Consider the following 21,890-nt stretch of genomic DNA (forward strand, 5'->3'; position numbering starts at 1 on the left):
TCTTGGGACTCCCAAGACGGACGTCCAAGGTTTTGGTTGTTTGAATCGCGCTCTTTGCTTCTTACTGTCACGTTGCCAGGTTTCTAGAAAGAAAATGTGTGATCGAAGAAAGAAAAAATTGTTTGGCAACAGACATTTCCCGCCAAATTATTGGTTTGTTGAAAGTTGAAATGTCTGGCCAGGGGAATGTGAAAAACCAAAATATCGTAAAATTTTGGTGTATTTACCAATGGATCTAAATAATAACGAAAAATATATTTTTCCTTAAAAAAATTGTTTTACGACTATTTAAAAAATACATATTACTTCATTTATTTTTTTCGAGAGTAGTTAGCAACACTGCATGTGAAGCACTCTTCTGACAGAAAAATAGAAAAGAGCGGCTGAGAGTTCAGACACGATTTACAAGAGTTAGCAGCTAACATATACATAACCTTCAGTTAGTATATACTTGAAATCAGAATAGTGCTTTCAATATTTCAAATTCTAAAGCTAAATATAAGATAAGCCATTTTTGAGTTCTTAACTAGAAATTATAGTTGTCATAAAATGGAAGTTGATGGAGCATCAGATACAACATTGGTTGATTCCTCAAAAATTAGTGGAAGAAAGGATAATATGCCATGGTAATTGTTAGTTTTCACAGTAGTTAGACAAGTGAACAACAGTAGTCTATCTTTGGTAATTGAAAATGATTATCAGTATAGATACCTTGACTTTCATTTTTCATTACAGATATTTTCACGTTGAAATAGTTATTCACTTCATTCAAATTGTGTACATGTTTTATTCGTTACAATGTCTGTCTTATTGTGTTAAAGGGTTGAAAAATACCGCCCTACAACCTTTGGAGAAATTGTTGGAAACGAGGATGCTGTTGGAAGATTAGAGGTGTTTGCAAGAGAAGGAAATACTCCAAATATCATTATTGCTGTAAGTAAAGGTGTATTTAGTCATTTGAACTCTCAAGTCTACAAAATGTTTTATAAACTTTTTTTCAGGGTCCTCCTGGTGTAGGGAAAACCACTACAATCCTATGTTTAGCCCGCACTTTACTTGGTATTGACTTGTTTTATTTTTTGTCAGTGATATAACTCAGATTTAATTTTCATAATTATAACTGCTATAGGCCCAAACTACAAAGAGGCTGTCTTGGAACTGAATGCATCAAACGAAAGAGGAATTGATATTGTGAGAAACAAAATCAAAATGTTTGCACAGCAAAAAGTTACTTTGCCTAAAGGCAGACAAAAGATTGTCATTCTGGATGAAGCAGACAGGTACTAATCAAATATTGCTGTGATTAATTGTATTAACATTAAAATTTGGTTTTATTTCATTAAAGCATGACTGAAGGCGCTCAACAGGCTCTCCGACGTAAAGTGAAATTTTAGAATATTTTAGAATATTTACTTACTTTATGTTTTCGTTCAAACGACAGGCACAATGGAGTTGTTTAGTAAAACAACACGATTTGCCTTGGCCTGCAACACGAGCGAAAAAATTATTGAACCTATTCAGGTAGGCAATGACATCCATTTTTATATTTATTCTCTCATTATCATTTTTATTCTCATTCTTTAGAGTCGTTGCGCCATGATTAGATACGGGAAGCTAACTGATGCTCAAATTCTTCAAAAAATGATAGAAGTTTGTAAATTAGAAAAAGTCAGTCATACTGATGACGGATTGGAAGCCATTGTTTTTACTGCGCAAGGAGATTTGCGACAAGTGTGTTAAATATTACATAGTTAGAATCAGGTTTGTTAACAATTTTACTTTTAGGGTCTAAATAATCTGCAGTCAACTGTGCAAGGATTTGACCACGTAAACAGTGAAAATGTTTTCAAAGTAAGCTATTCATGATCAAGACATCTATACATATTCTTTTAATACTTTGTCATATTAACAGGTATGTGATGAACCTCATCCAATGCTCATTAAAGATATGATTGACCATTGCGTGAAGGGGAAAATTGATGAAGCGTATACGGTGTGTATATTACTAGTTACGATAAAAGGAATAATAATTTTGCAACTCGTTGTTTAATTTTTAAATGCAGATCATGTCTCATTTGTATGAACTGGGTTATGCGGCTGAAGATATCATATCAAGCGTGTTTCGAGTTTGCAGAAATCATACCATTCCAGAATACATCATGCTTGAATTTATTCAGGTAAGTTGTTCAATGTTTTCTTTTTTACAGCTTTGGTCGTGAATTGAAATGTTTTGGTTTGTGAATCTTTCCATCAAAGGAAATTGGTTTGACCCACATGAAAATTGCCCAAGGAATGGGTTCTTTGTTGCAGATGTCAGGCCTTCTTGCGCGGCTATGCAAAAAAGTTATTGCTCCTGAAAAGCTATCATATTGATTTCCTTCATTCTCTTAATTGTCAATAAATGCTTGCCGAAGACTGTAATCTTTTTAAACCTCCGTTTAAAGATGTGGAAGTTGCTTTAAAAATACGTAAGTTTGAAACATGCTTTATTAATAATGTTTATTTTGATTCTATTTTGCGTTCCACTTCAGTTTCAGAAACTCAAGAAGAAACGCAGGTTTTGATAACATTTTTATTGAAACCAGCCCTGAAGGATAATTTCAGAAAAAATCTCGGTTTGTTACATGGGGTTTTCAATCCATTTGTCTAAAAAACTAAGCTAATAAGTCGAGATTTGTGCAGATTTTACGTAAAAGCAGAACTGCTGTCAACCAAAAAGGAAAAATCTGTCATTTCAAAAATCTGTTATTTTCAAAATACTTCAAAAGAAACAAAATTATTTACTTTAATAAGTTCCGTATGTATGATTAGAATCTGAGTTGGAAATGAGCTGTTCGTTTTCGCCGATGATGACATCATCGGAAGCGGAAGTGACTCCAACTTGCACGACTTTGGGTAGACCATCTTCTGATAATGAGAGCTGCGCATTGGAAGTTGCGGCTTTTGATTTAGCAATGGATGTTAACATATTTAACAGCAATAGTAGTGCAACTGCCAAATTCAATAATCCGATAACCGTTATAGCCAGGGGAAAATCATATGCATCAACTAATATACTGCCGACACATGGACCTAGAACCTCTCTTTCGAAATTAGAATAACTATATAGTAAAAACGCGTTCCCGCATAAGATTTGCTAATTTGTTGAACTTACCCTAATGAATACATGGAGGCCCATAATCCGGCAATTATGCTGTACGTACTTAACTCCGTGTCGCAACCTACTTGTCTGTATAAAGTTTATAGTAAATGCGTGTTAGTGTTATGATTATATTAAGTAAATTATAACATTAGTTTTTTTACGTAGCGAATTGTAGCAACGCCTGATAAGTTGGAACATAAGCCAAGGCTACAAATACTCCAATCAGGACGAGGGATAAAATATTAAGCCATAACACGCTAATAAGTAAGGAAAGAGGAATTTGAAATATATAAGGTAACGAATAAAATTTGGATTACACTAATAAGAATTTTACTTAGGAAGTCCCGGTAAAATAGGAGAAGGTCCAAGCAATAGCAAACTGATTGCGGTGACTGATAACCCGATAGTCATCATTGAATTTCCATTGTCGTATTTACCAACTAACCATCCCCAAAAAGGACTTGAAATAGCATAACTAATCGACGTCACAAGAAATAGAAAGCCGAGCTGCATTGGAGTCAATTCAAACTAAAAATTTAAAAAATTAAATAAATTGCAGGAAGATGGATTCAGATGATAAAATTGTCGCCTACCTGTTCCATGTGAATAATTAGAGTGGGTTCTAAAACGCTCCAAGCACTTGACGATACAGCAATTACTAGACAAATAATGAAAACAGCAGGAATTTTGAAAATAACAAAAACCTTTGTTCCAAGAATTCCCTTGTTATTGGTAGGATTTGTTGTAGGGAGAAAATAAAAACTGAATGGTAATGTCAGGAGCATTACTAAACCCATAATGTAAAAGGGAAGTTGAAAGCCTCCAAGAGTGAACAGAGCTCCTTGTGTAAAAAATATCAATACGCCAGTTTAATACTTTCACGAAGCACGATTGATTTCACTATTTTACCGCCAATTAAACTAAACGATAAAATAAAGCAGAGGGGATATAAAAACCATTAAAAATGCTTTAAATAAAAATTAACATACGGTCCAATAGAAAATCCTAAACCAATAAACGTCTCTAAGATACCCTGAGAAGATTCAAATATTGAATTAGTTCGCTGCTGAACATAAAATGTGCGTGCAATACTTACCATTATCACGCAGATTTTATCTGGAAATAAGTTAGCAACGTAAGTAGCTCCGGCTGTGGAGAACGCGGACGCTCCAACAGCTCCTAACCCTCTTACAATAAAACACAGGATTGTAAATTGGGTATCATCCTGAATATGCTGAAGGGTTCCAAATAACAGATTGCAGCTCCCACATAGGAAAACACCTGTTGTTTTAAATTGAATTATCGGTTATTTTCTTTTATGAGCTGCGAATGTTAAGCGCAAAACGAGCTTACCTGACGTAAACATAAACTTTGGTCCTATTGATGGTGTGATATGGCCAATAAAAGGAGATGTACAAAACACTACTGCTGGATGAATACTGAAAATGAGTCCTTGAAAAATACACATTTGCATTTGCACATTAATTACAGCTTTTAAAAATCAATACCATATGTGCTTGTAGAGATATTGTGCAAAACCGCCATCTAAATCGATTTAAATGAGCCGATATTGAAGATGTTTAAAACATTAATAGAAAGGTACCTTCCGGAAAAATGGTGAAAGTATCGAAATCGCACAAAAACAAAAAAAATACACAACGCATATGAGAGAAAGAGTCCATTTCTGATTTTTCTCCAACAACTGAAAAATGGCCTTATTTCTAAATTCAGCAAGAACTAGCAATTTGTTCCTCATCTGTAGAATCTCTTCATCTGAGTGTTTCAATTTCTCATCTGTGAGATTGGATACTGATTTAGACCTGACTGCTGATGGAGCCAATGTAGATTTGCCATGGTAAGCAATATGATTCGGCGTTTCAGTTCCACTACAAACAATAACTTTTAAAGCAGGTAGACCTGCTGCTGGTGAGACAACAATTGTATCACTCATTGTTGTCCAAGGAATGGGACTAGTCCTACAGAGGTTATTTTCCGAAATATCTAAAACTGGTTCATTAAAGAAGTTATTCAATGTCGATGTGGTTGCAGGGAGACTTTCAGCAATCGAATTTGAAGATACAAATTCATTTGAAGACTCCATTTTACTGATGATAGTGAACTCGACTTTCTAGATGCTGAAAATACGCTACACAAACGTCTAGTGTAATACTGTAATGACATCTAGCAACTTTCGATATTTTTGATTTTTCAAAACAAATATCCACCCCCTAGATTTTTCTTCGGGGACATCTATTAGACGACGACTGTACTTTCTAATTTTCTATCAAAAAGTCATTCGAGAAACGATTGATGACTTAGCGTATATCCTTTTTTATTTGTTTTTTTTTTAAATTCTATCCACTGATCAGTTTTGTTTAATTTTTCCGTGAAAATGCCCGCCCGAAAAACTTATACAGTGAGATAGGAAACAGTTTGGCCATTCGTCCTATTAGCTGTCCATTCTGGAAGGAAGTGGGATTCGGAACCCTAAAATTCTTCTCGGAAAACTGTCACTGCTTCCGATACATAACATTAGTTAAAAAAGCAGTGAAACAAAAATGGTATAAAATTCCGATTGGCAAAACGATAGAATCCGAAATATGGTGCGCTTAACTTGGCTGACATATTCAACAACATTTGTAGAATAATGTTTGGTGTATTTTTCTTAACTCTTCATAGGTATGTTTAAAACAAATTTAAATACAAGTAATTTTTTTAATGGATTAAGGAAAGCATTATTTATCTGTGTCGGAGCGGCGCTAGACGCGCTACCAACGGTAGGTTTGATAAGCTCTCCCGGAAAAAAAATCCAAGGACAAAGCACAAAAATACAAAATAGCGTTACAGCAAAACTTGTAGGTTGTAGCCTGTTGACTGCTTAAAAGTATTTTATATAGCGCCAATTAAAATTTAAAACAGAAATGTTTCAAATTTAAATGCATCGACCGGAAAGAATATTCACACGCACATGCATTTTTCAATTGTAGTTCGTCAAATATCGATGCGCATTCACTGGAATGAAAGTCAATTCGCGTGGGAGTTTATCTAGAGTTTATTCTCCTGTTCTGTGATCGCCTGACGACGAGCCGGACGATGACTCGACGATAAAAAAAAATAGTGACGACGACTAATAACGAGAAGTCGAGAACGATAATTTGCTGTGCTATGCAATATTGTCAACTTTGGCAACGTTGTTTTTAAAATATACGCCCCATTTTTTGCGTCGATATCACGTATTTTCCATTTCAGAAAATTTCACTCTTCATTTCTTTGTTTGGTGCAACATACAGTTAATATTCATTTCGTACTGGTCAGGCCGAAAAAATGGCAGTAAAAAAAATCCTAGCCATGCTGTGTGTGTGTATTTGTACAGGTTCGTTTCATTATATTCGCTATTTAATTCTATGCACGTCTTTGACGTCTAAGCCGTTTCGTATAAAATTGTTAATGCGTTGTTGCTGTTAAGTTAGATTGGATGGTCATTATTTTAAATGAATATTCATCCATTTCTGTAGAAATGTGATGGATAATATGAATGCAAAGAACTGCAGGGTACCACACCTATCTCCTGTCAATTAAAAGTACTTACTGTATTGCAGGAAATGCCTTAGATGTCATGGCTTCAAACTTCTCAGATTACTCAGAACAGTCTAATGTGACTACTACGAGTACAATTAAACCATCCACTTCTACTACGACATTGCCAACTCCAGAGATGTCCACAACTGAAATGTCTAGTACTGAGATGTCCACTACTCCTTCCACCACTCCTTTCATCCCTACTACTACTACTTCTCCCACCACTTTCATTCCTGTTTCTCCGACCTATCCGCCCACACCAAAACCAAATCCTCCCAATCCTGCTATGAATTGGGTTGTGGTGGATGAACAAACCAATGTGACATGCATAGTGGTCAAACTTGCTGCCTCATTTGTTATTCCATATCTGAAAGTCAATGGCCAAGTAACAACATAATCTGAATCTAAATGTTAGTCACTCCTAATGTTTTACTCTTTTTTTTATAGATGGAAAATGTTACACTTGCTCTTCCAAGCAATGCAACTTCCAGTGGTACTTGCAACCTAGATGATTTGGAACATGGTCAAGAGATATCTCTTCAATGGTACGCTGACAAAAGTGGTTCTCCCAACACGCTTACTTTTGCATTTCACAGAAATGTGTCTAGGTAAAATGTTAAAAAAAGTCAATTTTTAAATAATATAAGTCATGATTAATTTAATAGTGGAACTGAGGCTACTGGAAAAGAATCAGTCTATCTTTCAGAAATCAATTTATCAGTTTATCTTGATTCTGAGAATTTTGTAAATGCATCAAGAGGTATTTTGTTGTAATTTTTAGTAAAACAATAACTAAAATTTTGTGTCTCCTAGTTGGAAACTATTCACATGGCAACCTTCAGAACAGTTTGCATTCAGTTCCAGTCAACAACTCCTATAGATGTAACTCTGAAGAAACTTTTGAACTGAACTTGATTGAGGAAATTGATAAAGTAGCCATTATTCATTTTGCCCATATGCAAACAGAGGCTTTCAGAACACAGAATGATGATAAGTTCCATTCTGGTAAGATAGTACTTATTTGAAATTTATGAAAGTATGTAACCTTGTTTTTTTTTGTTTGTTTTTTTGCAGCTGTAGACTGTGCTGCTGACAAAGTCATTACTTCTGATATTGTTCCTATTGCTGTTGGGTGTGCCTTAGCTGCTCTTGTGGTTGTTGTTCTTGTTGCATACTTGATTGGAAGGAGGCGTGCTCGTCAACGCGGTTATCAAAGTGTTTGAGGAGGAAGGCGAAAGTGAAATGTGATGTAATCGGTATATCAATATGCTAATTTGCTATGGTTACTGTAGTTTCTTTGGGTTTTTCTTTGGAAAGTTTTGAATTGTGTAGTTGATTTGGAAAATAACAATGTCGCGTATTTTATATTTGCTAATGTAGCCATAGCTTCAAATTTTTTAAATTGTTCCATAATGTCTGCCTGTCTGGCAAGTTTGTGGCGAATCGATGACGTTAATAGATAAGTGAGTTCAGTTTACCGTCGTAGTTTTATTATCAATCTATAACTTAAGGGGAAACAAATTTTATTGTTTTTAATATCAAGAAATTAGGGGGGGGGGGCAAATTGCAAGTGTGGGAGTTAATCACATAAGTTTAGTACACAGTATTGTAATCTTTCCACTTCAGCTGCAAACTTCACTTAATAAGATGTAAAAGCGATGACTTCGCGATTAAATTGAGGATTACTATGCCGTTAAGTTGCAAACTGTCAATATTACCTAACCTTGTTAAATTGTGGATATTTAGTTACGAGTTTAACAGCGAATATTCAATGCGTAGTATTGACACCCCACCCCCGTTCATCAAAACGTCAGTTAACGTAATTTCATTAAATATTAGTATGGTTTCTGTAAAGGTTGCTTACGGGAATAAGCTTTTTTTTTCTCTCAATAGACGGTTTTTACTTTTTAGATTTATTTGAATCGCGCGCTTTGAGGTTTCTCGTGTAAGCCACTAGGTGGCTTAACGATTTACTCGTAAATTAGTTACGCAAAATAGTGTACGCTGGACTTCATGGTTGTGGTCGCGCCGTCTTGCATCGCCAGGTTCCCTCGGGCCGTCGGGCGTTTGGGAGGAGAGCCAGAGACAGAGGGAGGCTTTCAACGACTGCTGCAGATAATTGGCGACATCACCAAGGTTTCACGTGTGATTTATAAATTGTATTTACCTGATTGGTAAGTTCAAATTAAATTATTAATTACACGGCATGTCGGTACCGAAAAAATCGCAACCTGGTCTCTGTGATGGCACGCCAGTACGTTCACTAACACGCGTTATTTTATTTGTTACATTTGTGATTTTTCACCAACCCAGTCGAATTTTAGCTGCGTAACGATAAAGAAAGTCTAAAACCTAAATCCCAAACAACATATCTTTTATCCTGTCTATTGGTTTGTGATTCTTCTTTCTGCATAAAAAGTCTACATTAAAAATACAGTCTACCGGAACCGGATGATTAATAAAGATAAGAAGGCGTGCTGAAGTGTTTGGTTAATCATAGAGATTCAGAGATTCTATAGACTAGTCAGTCGATCTCGGATCAGGACCGGTTTTTCTTTATTCAGGATTATAACACAATTTTATTTTTAAATTAGTCGTTAAGCCCAGCCGGTTATAAATAATGCTGAACAGTGAACATTTTATATTCACACTTCACAGTCGAACTTTTGCCGCTTTGGCTGATTGGCTCTTAGCAGGGATGCCAGATGCGGACGTTTTTAATTGCAAAATTGCAAATGGCAATGTTGCGCCTTGCGCGTTACTTTCAAAATGGCTGCTGATAGTCTGACAGGTGACAGCCTTGGCGACGAAGTCAACTCAACCTACTCAACTTAATTTCCCTGACATTATTCGTCATAAAAATGGTAACTACTGCTTGTATTCATTTAAGGCTATTAAATGTAAATTCTGTGTGTGGTGCATTTACAGATATCATAGCCTACAATTTATAACTGGCAATTCCATCGGATCATGTGGCCTGAAACTGCTGTTTCCCAAAATGTCGTCTCTAGTTGCACGTACCGGCTGTGCGTTTTGGTCACATCTAGAAATACTTCACAACAGTAAAAGTGATCATGTTGGTGTAACCCTAGGGTTACACATTTAGTTATTTGATGATCTTGATTCTGATAATAATTGAGTCTTTATTTTTCTATTAGCCTACAGGTAACAGCATTGTGAAGTCTGAGCTTCTTCATTGCAGTCCAATGTGCTGTGCAGTGTGATTTGTTGCAGCCAGCTTTTGAAAGGTGTTCCTCTTGCAGGCTTGCTACCTGTACCACCTGTACTCAAGTAGGATTATCAGCCTCTTTAGGTCTGAGCCTCTTTCTTGCAGCACAATGTGTACATGAATTTTGTGCAGCCAGCTAGTGAACTGTGTGGTGAGCTGTTGCGTGCAGACTGTGGTGCTGGTGTCGTTCGTTCATTCATTTAACTATGGACCGTTCAGTTGTTCGTTTATGGTAAGAAATCTGTCACTTGTAGTAGTCGTGTAAAATTGTGTCCACCAGTTGGCAAAGTAGGTTAGCATTTAGTTCTTGATGTCATAGACAATTTACATCTTATTTTGTGCTCCTAAATAAGTGCTTTTATGGAAAGTACTTGTAAAGAGTTGTAAACTTTTGTTGCTAAAACATAAAAGAATTTCCTTTGCTTTTTAAAAAGGTGAAATGAAGTTTTGTTGATTTTTTTATCATCTTCTTGATTTCTTTTTCTCTAGTTTAGTGTACATTTCAAGTAAATCATATTGGTATCTTTTTTACATTTCAAATTTTTATTGGCTCAATTATATTCTCATGCTTTGTAGGTTTCCATGGTCAGTTTTATGTTTGAGCTGTTTATGGTGTTGCTGTCATTTTCCAGTTCGGAGATGCGCTGAAATGGAACTTGTGCAGACTTGCAGTTGAACATCATACTTTAATGTGTCATTTGCCTATGTTGGTGTCCATGCAGTATATGCAGTGTTGAACTGTTGTTCAAAATAGTCGATTTTGCCTGATGGCTGTCGGGCTTATTTTATCGGCAGCATTTTGTCGATATGTCGTCTCTTGCTAGTTGCTACCTACCGCCGTTGAGGTAATGCTTGATGTACAGCCTCATTTAATTATTCACTGTAAGTTAATATCTCCGTTTTCATTTCAGTTGATTCATTAGCCGCCGTAACTTAGACTTGATCGACTAGTGAAACTCAGATGACGTTGCTGAAATTCAAGATTGAACAATAAATTATGTTTATAAATTACAAGTGCATATCTGGGCTCCCTTCTTCAGTGGCCCCGTTTCCCTAAATAACCACTAACCAACGCCCGCCGGTGGTCACTCACTCGCTGCGACAACCAGGAGGAAGGGAGATGTTTGGTCGAACGGGGACTTGCAAGGTGCATGATTCGATGAAATCTGTTGGAGGCTCATGAGCCTAAGCCGGAAGTCTACTATGATGCATTGCTCTCTTAAAAGCTGTTCCTCGGCTCTCTTCGCTATTTTTCCGGTGTCTCTTAACCATGGCCGGGTAATCTCCCTGGTTCAGTCAATCACTGCAGTGTCTCCCCCCGCTTTGATTGGCTGTGTATTGAACCGGGCGGTCAGTTTAATAAACAATTCTACATAAATTTTGCTATTAATATTGATGATTCTGTTAAAGGTAATGAAACACGTACGAAGAAATAACTATAAATAATTTATATAGTTTATTTTCATTCATCGATTTTCGTTGATTTTAACCATACATTTTACAATTCATTCATTTGTTTATTGAACTTAGTCCGCTCGATTGCGACCGCACGGGGAAGTTAGACTTCATAAGTGACTTTTGCATGTTGCATCTTTAGATTTTTCTACGAATTTACAAACTGATTTTTTCCTAGGTGTACATTCTATGATGGACTTCCTTTTACTGGTTGCCTTTATTTCGTGATTTCAAGTATGAAATTGAGCTTTGCATGTCATGTAGGTTTATCTCGACCCAGTTTTTTTATGTTTATAGCCATACCATCAACTTATTTTTTTCAAATTCTAGATGCATCCTGTTTCTAGGATTTATTCTAGATGAAATCCCCCACCAGGTGCCACTGCAGTTTAATAACAACAATGACTGCGATATGATTAGTGCACGGTTAGTTACTGCATGGTTACTGTCTTTCACGTTTCGATGAGTATCAAGTGAACTATTAAACATTTCAAACAGTTGGTTAAGTAGCAAAATGTGGTAAAGCAGATTAAGTGTGAAACCAACATTATAGGTATTCTGCTTAGTTGATCTAACAGTTTGTATTTTTTATTACCTTGACTTGCAATCTCACACTTATCAATTCTTTTGATGTCTGATATTTTTAAACAGCAGTGAGATCCTTGTGAATGGAAAATAGCATGATCCAGGCTGTTCTTCAATTGCAAAGAAAGAGAATTATGATTGAAACAAATGCAAAATTTCCAACTGGAAATCTCTTCATATTCGTTGTGTAAGTTTTACTGTAAGTTGTAGGCCCTACAGTAAAGTTTATATAATTCCTTTTACTTATTCTTTTGATCATGATCAGAATTTTGGAATTACAGAGAATAAGTATAACACCTTAAAAAGAAAGAACTGTGGCTGTGCTAATGTAGCAGTATTGCGTGAGTAGGTTTATTATTACCTGTTTTTGTTTGGTATGATTTTTTCTTATTTTAGTATAAGTCTCGATTTAGCTAGAGCAGGGATCCTTTTCATTTTGCTGTTTAAAATTTTAAACATCTCTTGTTTACAAGGCTAGACGATGGCTTAGATCGTTTTTCATCAGTCAGAAAAAAAAACAGTTTCACTGTTTCAGTTACTTTTACTTTACGCAATTCTAAAGACATTTATCGGCAGTTAACGTTAGATAATTTTGTGTGATAACTGACCGTAAGCCACAAAGCTCACTTGTTAGACTTTGGTAATTTGCTTGCCTACTTCGGATTTTAAAGGAGTTAGTACTTCATTAAGTACTTATTAGACGCCCAAAAGAACTAACAGTCGAATGTGAAATTCGGCTTTTTCCTGAATTAATCCTGAATTAATTTCCTGAATTTTTACTGAACTACAGGATATGGCATAAGACAACAATTAGTGCATATTCTTGATTTGCTGATTTGATTCAATATTTTCGAAGTGCTCTCCATTATTTTTTGTTGACTTGTTTCTCTACGCCTCATAATAGCATCATGCTTGTTCTTGTTATTGATCAAATCCTACTTTCTCCTTTTAGGTGAATCTGTTGCCGCCATTCCATAGACTGACCCATTGGGATGGTGAAACTGACGAGAAAACGCTGAAATTCAAGAAAATTATGTTGATGTAGATAAATTAAAAGTGCATATCTGGGCTCCCTTCTTTTCTGTGGCCCCGTTTCCCTAACTAACCACTAACCAACGCCCGCCGGTGGTCACTCACCCGCTGTGAAACCAGGAGGAGGGGAGGGCTCTGGTCGAACGGGGACTTGGAAGGCGCATGATCCGACGAAAACTTTTAGAGGGTCATGAGTCTAACCCGGAAGCCTAGTAGTGACTAATCGCTCCCCAGTAAAACTTGCCTCGCATTCTTCTCTCCTCTTCCATTTCCAGGTAATCTCCCTGGATCTACGCCGACACTGCATGTGCGAGTTTTAGCAAGCAATCCGCCACCCAATTTGACAAAAAAGTGATAGTTTGTTTTCATGGAAATTGCGTCAGGCGGTTAAAAAATTTCTAGTTCAACAATCTCATGTAGAAATTTGCATCTAGTCTACTGGTGCACTTTGCGATTCTTTAAGCTTTATTAATTTATGTGATGTGTTAAAAGCAATTGTGGGTACTGGGTAGCTTAAAAATTAAACTAATTCGCTTTTTCAGAATATTTTGAAGATAGATCTCAAGAAAATCTAAAAACAACAAAGTGATCTAAAACAAAAATATTCAGAAAAAGTTAGATCAATTTTTTAGCTACCCACAATTGCTTTTAACACATCACCTAAATTAATCAAGCTTAAAGAATCACAATTTGCACCAGTAGACTAGATGCAAATTTCTACATGAGATTATTGAACTAGAAATTTTTTAACCGTCTGACGCAATTTCCTTGAAAACAAACTACCACTTTTTGTCAAATTGGGTGGCAGATTGCTTGCTAAAAAGCCTCGCACAAAAAAAACTGTCTTGAACCGGACGCTCTGTTTAATGAATTGTTTATTTTGTTCGTGTTCCAGAATAAATATAGTTGATACAAGTTATATCCAATGACATTTTATTTATTTATATATGAATATGATTATAGCTATAAAAAAATCGTGGCAATTGAATGTTGGAGATTGTAGGGGTTGAGGAATGGATGTGGGATTTGATGTCGGGGTTTGAGGAATGGATGTGGGATTTGATGTCGGGGTTTGAGGAATGGATGTGTAAGTGGAGAAGGTTATATGGGTTAACAACAGATTTTATCACCTGCATATTCATTAAAAAAATAATAAAATATACCCAACTTCTTTTAGTAAATGATAATCAAATATCCCACCCCAACTTCCTCCTCATTCCCCAATCGCGGACATGTTTATTATTTGTTTGACATAAACCTCCCCGTATTATTTTTTTTTGTTCCTTCTCAATATATAAAAGGTAAACTGCAAAGAAACAATTAGCAATAAAACACAATACTGGATGTAACTTCTGTAGCACAAAACCAGCACCTTGGATGCACAAGAAACAGCAACTTGATGCAGATATCTTTCACCACCATAGGCTGCACGCCACATTGGACAGCAACACCACTGCTATGTAAACATGAACCTATAACCAAAGTAAAATAAATCTTCAGCATCATTGGAAATGCTTTGAAATTAAAAAAAAAATATGCTACATTGTATCACTTCAAATATTCAACCCAAATATTATATGGCAATATTAACTTACACCTATCGTTGAAACTCAAATTTACATGAAACTAGATGACTCATGTAAGATTTAAATACAAAATTAATTTAAACTTTAAAGAATACTCTAAAGTGAAACAAATAAACAAAACCTCTTTCAGTATCTGCCTTTCTTGCTTACAACAAACTCCCCTTTAAAAAATCCATAACAGAACACATGACTGAAGGAAATAGCTGTTGACTTGACGAAATCCCTAAATGTTAAAACTAACCAATGAATGCAAAGCTTAATCATATTTTAATTGTAAAATCTAAACTGGATAATAAGATTGTCACCTTCAAATGGTGTATGTGTTCAGGATGTTCGTCAAAGCAAAGGTAAATGTGACTTCCATGCAGCCTATGATTGGGTGGAAGCCCTAGATTGGATGGCTCCAGTTCCTTTTATTAAGAGGAGCCTGCAATCAAACATTACAACTGTTATGATTCAAATGTATATCAATCAGTTTAATTGTTAATTTTACCATTGAACACACAGAATGTTACTCAGTTTCTCGACGTGGTGGACAGCATGGTTTCCAAGTCTTTCAGCATCAAAATTCGTCTACAAATAAAAAATGAAATTAAACACTTTCAGGCCACTTTCATTGCACATGAATAGAATTTAATCGAATCAATTATACCAAGAATAATAGCAAGCTCACGAAGCGCCAAACCGAACCAACTACAACCCATCACAAATTCTAAAAAATGCCTAACAAGTAGCAATCAAGCTAATTAATAAGCTAACATCAAAACCCCAAACAATTAAAAATGGCGACTCTTTCTCTCAGAAACCCTGAACTTAACAAAGAACCAAGAAGGTAGGGGCTAAAGGGCTAGCCTACGCCCAACAACTGAAGACAAACCTGGCCACCAGATGTCATCTTCAGTGTCTCAGGCTCTCAGCCACAACAATAACAATTTAAAAAAAATTATTACGGCTAAATCCATCAAGGGAACTTCACAATTTCATGATTGCCATATGGGTGGACCAATTTACCAAACGTCAATCGTTCGTCAATCACTTCAATCAGGCTCTGAGCAGAGCGACTGATTTTGCAGTGGAGGACACGGAACCAACTGCAATTTACTTTGATTTCATCTTCGCTCAACGCCTTCTAGAGGTGAGCAGCTTCTGGGTTGCTACTCTCGTCCACCATCTTCGCTCAATTTTAGATTATAAGTAATTCGTATCCTGGGTGTCAGGGCACACGAAATAGCGTTAACGGGATGAATTCTTCCTGCACTGTTTTTTGACATAACAAAATTGACGTTGACGAAGAATTCATCGATGATTTTTTTTTCAGTTTTGCAAACAAAAAATAATTGTGTATAGTAAAAGTTACTGAAACAGTGAAACTAATGTTTTTAGAACGCTGAAAACAATCTAAGCAATCGTAATGCCATCTAGCGTTGTAAACAAGAAATGTTTAAAATTTAAAACAGTAAAATGAAAAGGATCCCTGCTCTAGCTAATCGAGACTTACTAAAATTACTAAAATTAGAAACACAAATAATAACAAGCAGAAAAAAAATGACTCACGCAAGATTGTTGAAGATCGCAACCGCAGTTCTTTCTTTTAAGGCGTCATTCCCTGGACAGAATATTTTCCATAGTTCAGATCAGACCTGAAGGAGAAATAAAAGGAATTAGTATAAACTTTAGAATAAAACATACACCACGTCTATGCAGGGAATTTTAGTTGGATATTTTGAATTTGTCTCAGTCTAAATTCACTTAGTTTACAACTGCTAATAGAAGAACAGTTTCTTAGAAATTGAGGAATTATTAAAACTACATAGAATTAAATCAACTAAGCAGAATATCGTAAATGTAGGATACAGATGATAGATGACCTGCATTCTTCTTTTCTTCAGGTTCAATTTAAAAACTCACTTTAACAGACAACAGTGTCTCCCCCTGCTTGACTGGCAGCAGTTTGTACCGAACGGTATTCTATTGTACAATGTTGTACTCGACCGTTGACTACTTCTGTAATATACCGACGGTATGAGAGATGGAAAATCCTGGATGAAATGTTTTAATAATTACGACGAAGATTTAACAAAAGGGGGAGATATATAACATAAATAAAAACAATGCAATTCGGTAGCGTACCTTTACCAACACTAAAACTGGCCGTGGAAGCACCAGACTTTCTACAGCGGCCATGGAACCATTGTTACTTGCGCTCATGCCGTTGGCTACATTGGCTTCGGTTGGGCCAATACGCCAACTGTCTGACGCTTAAGTCGGAAATGTGAATTATGCGGCTTATAGGCGCTCCCTAATAATACGAAGAGTAGAAAATGAACCAAAAATAACAAATAAATTCGCGACAATTTCAAATAATCACTCAATTGGAGAAATGAATGCTTTGCCGATTACCAGAACACTGTCCAGTAGATTGACTTGGGAGCAGTGGATTCCGATGTCGAATGGTGCACACGATCTCCATTGGTGCGACATTGGAAAATTCGGCTGAGTGAAGGTTTCCTCGCTGGATCACCAAATGGCGGGAGTGAATAGGCGAGTTGCTTCTGGACGAGATACGCGAGCTATTGTGCCGGGCCGTCCGAGAAAATCGAGATCTTCTTCAGCCGAAAGAACGATCCAAGGTCCAAACTCGACAGCACTTCATCGAGTTCCAAATCTATCCATTTTCAGGATAGCATAAAAATGAGGAATTAAAATTTAATTTTTGATAGGTAGCATTTGTTACCATAAATTTCATGGAAAAACCAAAAGAAGTTTCCGGGTGAAACTAAATTTGTTCAACCGGATTGACTAGGAGCTCTTGTAAAACCCAACACAACACGTTTGTTATGATTTCTCACAGAGCTTAGAGATCTGGCCCCCTGACCTCATGGGCCAATAGGCCTGACCCACAACTTTTGGGCAAAAAAGTTGGAATTTTTGTCAAAGATGTGGGAGGATGACACAGATAAAGCTGAGGATGTGAGTGACAGGAGTGTTGAGCAATTTGTTCTTCAAATAGGGTCCACTGTCCACATCTCAAATCTGATGACTAAACATTTTGAATGAAGTTGAATGAAAAAAGTTGATTGATTCTTAAAAATACCTGAGGATACGAAAGAAAGAAGTGGGACTCTAGTAGAGTAATTAGCTTTTCGGTTTTGGTCTCGTAGGAAGAGGACATTTCACAAGAATTTCGACCGTTGCGTAGGAACCTTCCAACCTAAAAAGGATAGTAAATGGTCTATGATTATCGCAAAAAATGCACCGGATTTTAAAACTTTGCAAAGAACGCGACCGCTTCTATCTGTCCTACGATTGGGTGAAACCAATTTTTTTCCCCATGAGCGACGGAAGATAAGAAAAAGGGTTGTCGAAATTTTTTGAAACTTACTTGTGGAATTATTATAACAATTATTAGAACGTTGGCGCCAAACACATCTTAAAATATCAACGATTTCCATTTGCAGAGTGAACAGTGGTTTTCAATGGACAAAATGACCAGGTAAGATAAAGCGTATTGTTTATCGTCTTCCCAACGAAAATTTAACTGATCGTCGACGTAAGTCATACTGAGTAATTCGTGGTAGATTAAAAGAATTGGACGATCCCAACAATCCAGTTCGACGAAGCGTGGCAGCGACATCAAACATCTAGCGCAAGACTCGCAACTTGAGGAACTGTTCAGTTGGTCACCAGGAAAATACCTTTATTCATTGAAAAATCATGATCAGCTTAGATAAATTGTTGATCAGTTTACGTACCATTTTCTCAAATATGATGGCGATCACACCTTCGATTTTGTCATTCTTTTTTTTATTGCGTTGAGCAGTCAACTTCTTCTTTTTCAACTTTGACTATGGTTTGAAATTCCTCTCTAGCAACTTCTTTGTTGAGTTCAAGATAGCAATTGTTGTTACCTAAATATAACAAATTATTAGCCTTTTCAAATGAAAAACAAAATGAAAAACAAAACAAAACAAAGAAACAAACAGCAAAAGTTGCTAAAGCCTTACTCAATAATCTTGATGTTCATGTTGAAAGAGATTGGCTGTAGAAGATGTTGAATGAAAGGATTGAAAGTTATCAGTCTTAACTATCTTCTCCATTAAAAACCTTAAAAACGCAAGAAAAAACTGGGTTTTTTTCGTCTATTTCGCACTTTTTTACACCAACACTGACGTTATTCTCACTGGCTTTTCTTTGGCATTTTGTTGCCTGATGTGGGAAATGGGAATGTAGTCCACGCCAATCCCCATATAGACTGCAGATTTGAATTCTTCTTACAATAGGCAAACATTGCATCTGGCAGTTCACATAGATAGGTGTTGCTGTCACTAAACTTTTGAGTTCAGTTCATTAAGTTCTTGTTCTACATCACCACCAACAGTCACACTGAGCATGAAAAGCCAAGAATCGCTGCTGTTGCATTGCAGTAAGTGGTGGGATGATTTTGACCTAATAATAACCACACACAACAAAATCTTGCTCTAGCACTAATTATTCTTAGAGGAGATTTAAAAATCCAACGCAGGCGAAACAATCTACGACTTCCTGAACCAATGTGATCTGGGCACATGGGCTGTTCCAATTTTTCTTTGAATTGACTGATTTAAAATAGGTTACAAAAAAGCTAATGCAACGCAGATCAAGAAACAAAAGCAAACTTTTGCGTGAAATCACTGAAAGATTGATGATTGAAACCACTTACACCATGCTTAAACTTATTTGCACAGTGATGAGATGGGATGGTAGCCTCACCATCTGTGCTGTTAGTTACCACACAGATCGTATGGATTCTATATCCGGCCTGTAACGCCTTAAACGCGGAAGCCTAACAAAGTAACAATTAACAAAGACGCATTCACAAAAACCTTCATCCAAAAACTAACTGAAAAACAGAATTGCAGACAAAGTTCCGTGAGAACTGGGAAAGTGGGAAGCAGTGTTGCCCTTTAACTAGTTCGACGCCTCGAGCTCGAGCCCTGACTACGTCGACTGTAGAAAAGAAGCGGCTACAGAGCGGATAGAAAAAGTAAGCGAAAATAAAATAAAGTGGACGAAATGTTTTACTGATTTTACAGGATAGGAACAGTTGAACAGGATTAACGAATATAACGGTAAACAAAACAAAAGACTGCTTAGGATTTGGAATGATGTTGACAATCCCCGCCAGGATAACTGCTTAAAGTATTCAGCGCTAGGTGGAGATAGCTAACGACCTGTACCTCTCCCTTCCCCCTTAATTGGAACGCAAAAATCTTATAAATCACTAATTTTACCATAAGAGTGCTATGGATACTTAAAATTGGATTGTAAAGCTCCATCGATTGATTCTGTTATTAAATATTGTTTAAAAAAAAACATCCGACAAGCTATAAACACGGCGATCGTTCCGCCCTCAAGCATAGCAAGCAGTCGATAGCTGACAGCTGTGAGCTCAGTTTGTTGACAAAATCTGTGTTTTCGTTCTTGCATAACCATCTGGAATGTGAGTAGCTGTGTGCTTTACTTTCACAACCTATTTTACCTGTACTTGAAGTCGCTGTTGGTGTTTTAATGTTTTTTCGCTATTCTCTACCGAACGGGCCAAAGGGGATCATTTAAGGCATTAGTTATTAATATGTTTCTAACCCCTTGTTATGATGTAATTCCGGCAAAATTTGGTAAACTTAAACACGAAATGTAAAATGCAAAAAATGTTCTAGATCTATTTTTTAAATTTGAAATACTAGAATGACTTATAGACCACAGAAGATCCCTCAGCTGTTCCGCCAATTTGCTACATCAACCAAAATATCACCTAAGGAAGCAAGGGAAAATATTACACGAGACAGATTTTTACGAGTTGACCATGCTGGTGAAGTTGGTGCCGATCGAATTTACGCTGGCCAAATGGCTGTTCTTGGTATTTGCCCTAATGGATATATGAATATAAGAAGGATGAATGATTTTTTTTTGTATAGGGAAATCCAATGTAGGAAGTGTGATCCAGCACATGTGGGATCAGGAGAAGGAACACAGGAAAAAGTTTGATGAACTTCTTCCAAAGTACCGTGCCAGACCTACTGTGATGTTACCCATTTGGAATGTGGCAGGTTTTGCTTTAGGAGCTGGTACTTGTCTTGTTTTATAGCTAATTGTTATTTCAGCAACTCAAACCCGTTTTGTCGTCAGGTTCTGCCTTGTTGGGGCCGAAAATGGCCATGGCATGCACAGCAGCTGTGGAGACGGTCATTACCGACCACTATAATGACCAAATTCGCGAGCTCATGACCAACCCAGAAGAAAACGGTGAATTACTGAAAGTCATAAGCAAATTCCGCGACGAAGAAATGGAGCATCATGACACGGCCATCCTGCACAAGGCCGAAGAGGCTCCCCTATATCAGGTGTTCGCCCAAGCCGTGAAAATTGGTTGCAAAGGAGCCATCTGGATATCAGAAAGAATCTAACGTAGGCTACTTGTATTCCCTGATGTATAGTCTGTCGCGACGTTAAAATACGATGTCCATGTGATATACGTAATACATTTAGTTTGATTACGTAATAATAGACTGGCTAACCGTTTTGTTGTACAGCGACGCCATTTTTGGGTTTTGTTTCGTTTTGTTTAAAAATTAAAATTAAATATCTTAAAAATCTAGTAACGAGGCCACCGAGAGTCTCTTGGTAGAGGACATGTACGTACATGGAGAACAAAACACTAACTATTGTCTGTCTCATACAAAGGAAATAACTGAAACTAAATGACTGAACTATGAATAACTGCTTAGGCTACAATACTTCAATCTTCACGCGATTCGTCATCTTTTCTCCGGGAGGGAAAACTAAATGATGAAATATGTTTACAACCCGACTGTGTCAACCGTCAAGTAGCCGAAAATTCTAACGGGGAAAATGTTTGGATTTTCTATTATGTTTCTTGGATTTCCCCAAAAGAATGATACAAGCAACATGAAAAACTCCCCGTGTCGGAAACGTTTTCTCGAAATTAAAGAGAAAATAGCTCTTGCGACTCCATATACTTTCTATACACCTCCACGGTATTTGCAGTGATGACACTTGAGTGCTAGGGAACGTATTTTCCGAACAAAAGAATTCGAAAACCCACCAGAAAGTGTATTGGTGACCTAGAATCATACTGACCCCCTTTTGTGCGGCTTTCATTCTGGACGGTTCCGTGTCTTCGTCGCTCATGTTCCGTTACGCGATGATTCAGCATAGGGTATAATAATATTGAACATATGGTGATTCCGGTAGCTCGGCATCAGTTATGGAAAAATAGAAATAT

At 36.7% G+C, this 21,890-nt stretch overlaps 4 protein-coding genes and 1 long non-coding RNA gene across 13 annotated transcripts; 3 read left to right on the plus strand and 2 right to left on the minus strand.

Moving 5' to 3' along the window:
• Positions 1–331: 331 nt before the first annotated feature.
• Positions 332–2,415, plus strand: LOC124194310 (replication factor C subunit 2-like). Its single transcript, XM_046588443.1, has 11 exons — positions 332–626; positions 822–933; positions 1,002–1,059; positions 1,130–1,280; positions 1,346–1,377; positions 1,442–1,521; positions 1,585–1,731; positions 1,786–1,851; positions 1,913–1,993; positions 2,064–2,177; positions 2,257–2,415. The coding sequence occupies exons 1-11, from the start codon at positions 550–552 to the stop codon at positions 2,371–2,373; spliced, it is 1,035 nt and encodes a 344-aa protein (XP_046444399.1). The 5' UTR covers positions 332–549; the 3' UTR covers positions 2,374–2,415.
• Positions 2,416–2,558: 143 nt separating this feature from the next.
• On the minus strand, positions 2,559–5,389 carry LOC124194299 (MFS-type transporter SLC18B1-like). 2 transcript variants are annotated; one of them, XM_046588424.1, is made up of 12 exons: positions 4,746–5,387; positions 4,651–4,687; positions 4,496–4,594; positions 4,239–4,423; positions 4,132–4,175; positions 4,052–4,062; positions 3,736–3,983; positions 3,477–3,670; positions 3,304–3,399; positions 3,155–3,229; positions 2,785–3,083; positions 2,559–2,726 (listed from the first exon to the last, which is right to left on the minus strand). In XM_046588424.1, the coding sequence occupies exons 1-11, from the start codon at positions 5,241–5,243 to the stop codon at positions 2,786–2,788; spliced, it is 1,785 nt and encodes a 594-aa protein (XP_046444380.1). In that variant the 5' UTR covers positions 5,244–5,387; the 3' UTR covers positions 2,559–2,726; position 2,785. The 2 variants fall into 2 exon arrangements, with proteins under 2 accessions (XP_046444380.1, XP_046444388.1); XM_046588432.1 differs by lacking the exon at positions 2,559–2,726 and having other exon boundaries at positions 2,957–3,079; positions 4,746–5,389.
• Positions 5,390–6,201: 812 nt separating this feature from the next.
• On the plus strand, positions 6,202–8,198 carry LOC124194325 (lysosome-associated membrane glycoprotein 1-like). Its single transcript, XM_046588460.1, has 6 exons — positions 6,202–6,515; positions 6,742–7,106; positions 7,169–7,329; positions 7,387–7,481; positions 7,535–7,726; positions 7,796–8,198. The coding sequence occupies exons 1-6, from the start codon at positions 6,467–6,469 to the stop codon at positions 7,942–7,944; spliced, it is 1,011 nt and encodes a 336-aa protein (XP_046444416.1). The 5' UTR covers positions 6,202–6,466; the 3' UTR covers positions 7,945–8,198.
• Positions 8,199–13,933: 5,735 nt separating this feature from the next.
• Positions 13,934–19,875, minus strand: LOC124194388. Of its 7 annotated transcripts, XR_006874771.1 has the most exons (14): positions 19,489–19,875; positions 19,308–19,430; positions 18,613–19,054; positions 18,361–18,516; positions 17,991–18,303; positions 17,703–17,819; positions 17,343–17,648; positions 17,009–17,273; positions 16,739–16,907; positions 16,517–16,647; positions 16,163–16,248; positions 15,102–15,181; positions 14,914–15,035; positions 13,934–14,494 (listed from the first exon to the last, which is right to left on the minus strand). It is a non-coding gene; the product is annotated as an uncharacterized LOC124194388 (long non-coding RNA). The 7 variants fall into 7 exon arrangements; XR_006874760.1 differs by having other exon boundaries at positions 18,613–19,430; XR_006874763.1 differs by having other exon boundaries at positions 19,308–19,875.
• A 116-nt stretch (positions 19,876–19,991) lies between these two features.
• On the plus strand, positions 19,992–21,146 carry LOC124194377 (5-demethoxyubiquinone hydroxylase, mitochondrial-like). Of its 2 annotated transcripts, none has more exons than XM_046588542.1 (4): positions 19,992–20,087; positions 20,332–20,504; positions 20,563–20,712; positions 20,774–21,146. In XM_046588542.1, exons 2-4 carry the CDS (start codon positions 20,333–20,335, stop codon positions 21,049–21,051), a joined length of 600 nt encoding a protein of 199 aa, XP_046444498.1. In that variant the 5' UTR covers positions 19,992–20,087; position 20,332; the 3' UTR covers positions 21,052–21,146. The 2 variants fall into 2 exon arrangements, with proteins under 2 accessions (XP_046444498.1, XP_046444505.1); XM_046588549.1 differs by having other exon boundaries at positions 20,068–20,262.
• Positions 21,147–21,890: the final 744 nt, after the last annotated feature.

This window comes from Daphnia pulex, chromosome 1, assembly GCF_021134715.1.
Source record: "Daphnia pulex isolate KAP4 chromosome 1, ASM2113471v1".
Taxonomy (NCBI): domain Eukaryota; kingdom Metazoa; phylum Arthropoda; class Branchiopoda; order Diplostraca; family Daphniidae; genus Daphnia; species Daphnia pulex.

Bases quoted from the DNA above. Each gene is read 5' to 3' on its own strand.
- LOC124194310 (XM_046588443.1), top strand. From the start codon at position 550: ATGGAAGTTGATGGAGCATCAGATACAACATTGGTTGATTCCTCAAAA. The intron at 627-821 runs GTAATTGTTAGT...ATTGTGTTAAAG, and splicing joins AGAAAGGATAATATGCCATG to GGTTGAAAAATACCGCCCTA. The intron at 1,852-1,912 runs GTAAGCTATTCA...TCATATTAACAG, and splicing joins ACAGTGAAAATGTTTTCAAA to GTATGTGATGAACCTCATCC.
- LOC124194299 (XM_046588424.1), bottom strand. From the start codon at position 5,243: ATGGAGTCTTCAAATGAATTTGTATCTTCAAATTCGATTGCTGAAAGT. The intron at 3,400-3,476 runs GTAAAATTCTTA...CTTACTTATTAG, and splicing joins ATTTTACCGGGACTTCCTAA to CGTGTTATGGCTTAATATTT. The intron at 3,084-3,154 runs GTAAGTTCAACA...TAATTTCGAAAG, and splicing joins GCCTCCATGTATTCATTAGG to AGAGGTTCTAGGTCCATGTG.
- LOC124194377 (XM_046588542.1), top strand. From the start codon at position 20,333: ATGACTTATAGACCACAGAAGATCCCTCAGCTGTTCCGCCAATTTGCT. The intron at 20,505-20,562 runs GTATTTGCCCTA...TTTTTTGTATAG, and splicing joins TGGCCAAATGGCTGTTCTTG to GGAAATCCAATGTAGGAAGT. The intron at 20,713-20,773 runs GTACTTGTCTTG...TTTTGTCGTCAG, and splicing joins AGGTTTTGCTTTAGGAGCTG to GTTCTGCCTTGTTGGGGCCG.
- LOC124194325 (XM_046588460.1), top strand. From the start codon at position 6,467: ATGGCAGTAAAAAAAATCCTAGCCATGCTGTGTGTGTGTATTTGTACA. The intron at 6,516-6,741 runs GTTCGTTTCATT...ACTGTATTGCAG, and splicing joins GTGTGTGTGTATTTGTACAG to GAAATGCCTTAGATGTCATG. The intron at 7,330-7,386 runs GTAAAATGTTAA...TTAATTTAATAG, and splicing joins TTTCACAGAAATGTGTCTAG to TGGAACTGAGGCTACTGGAA.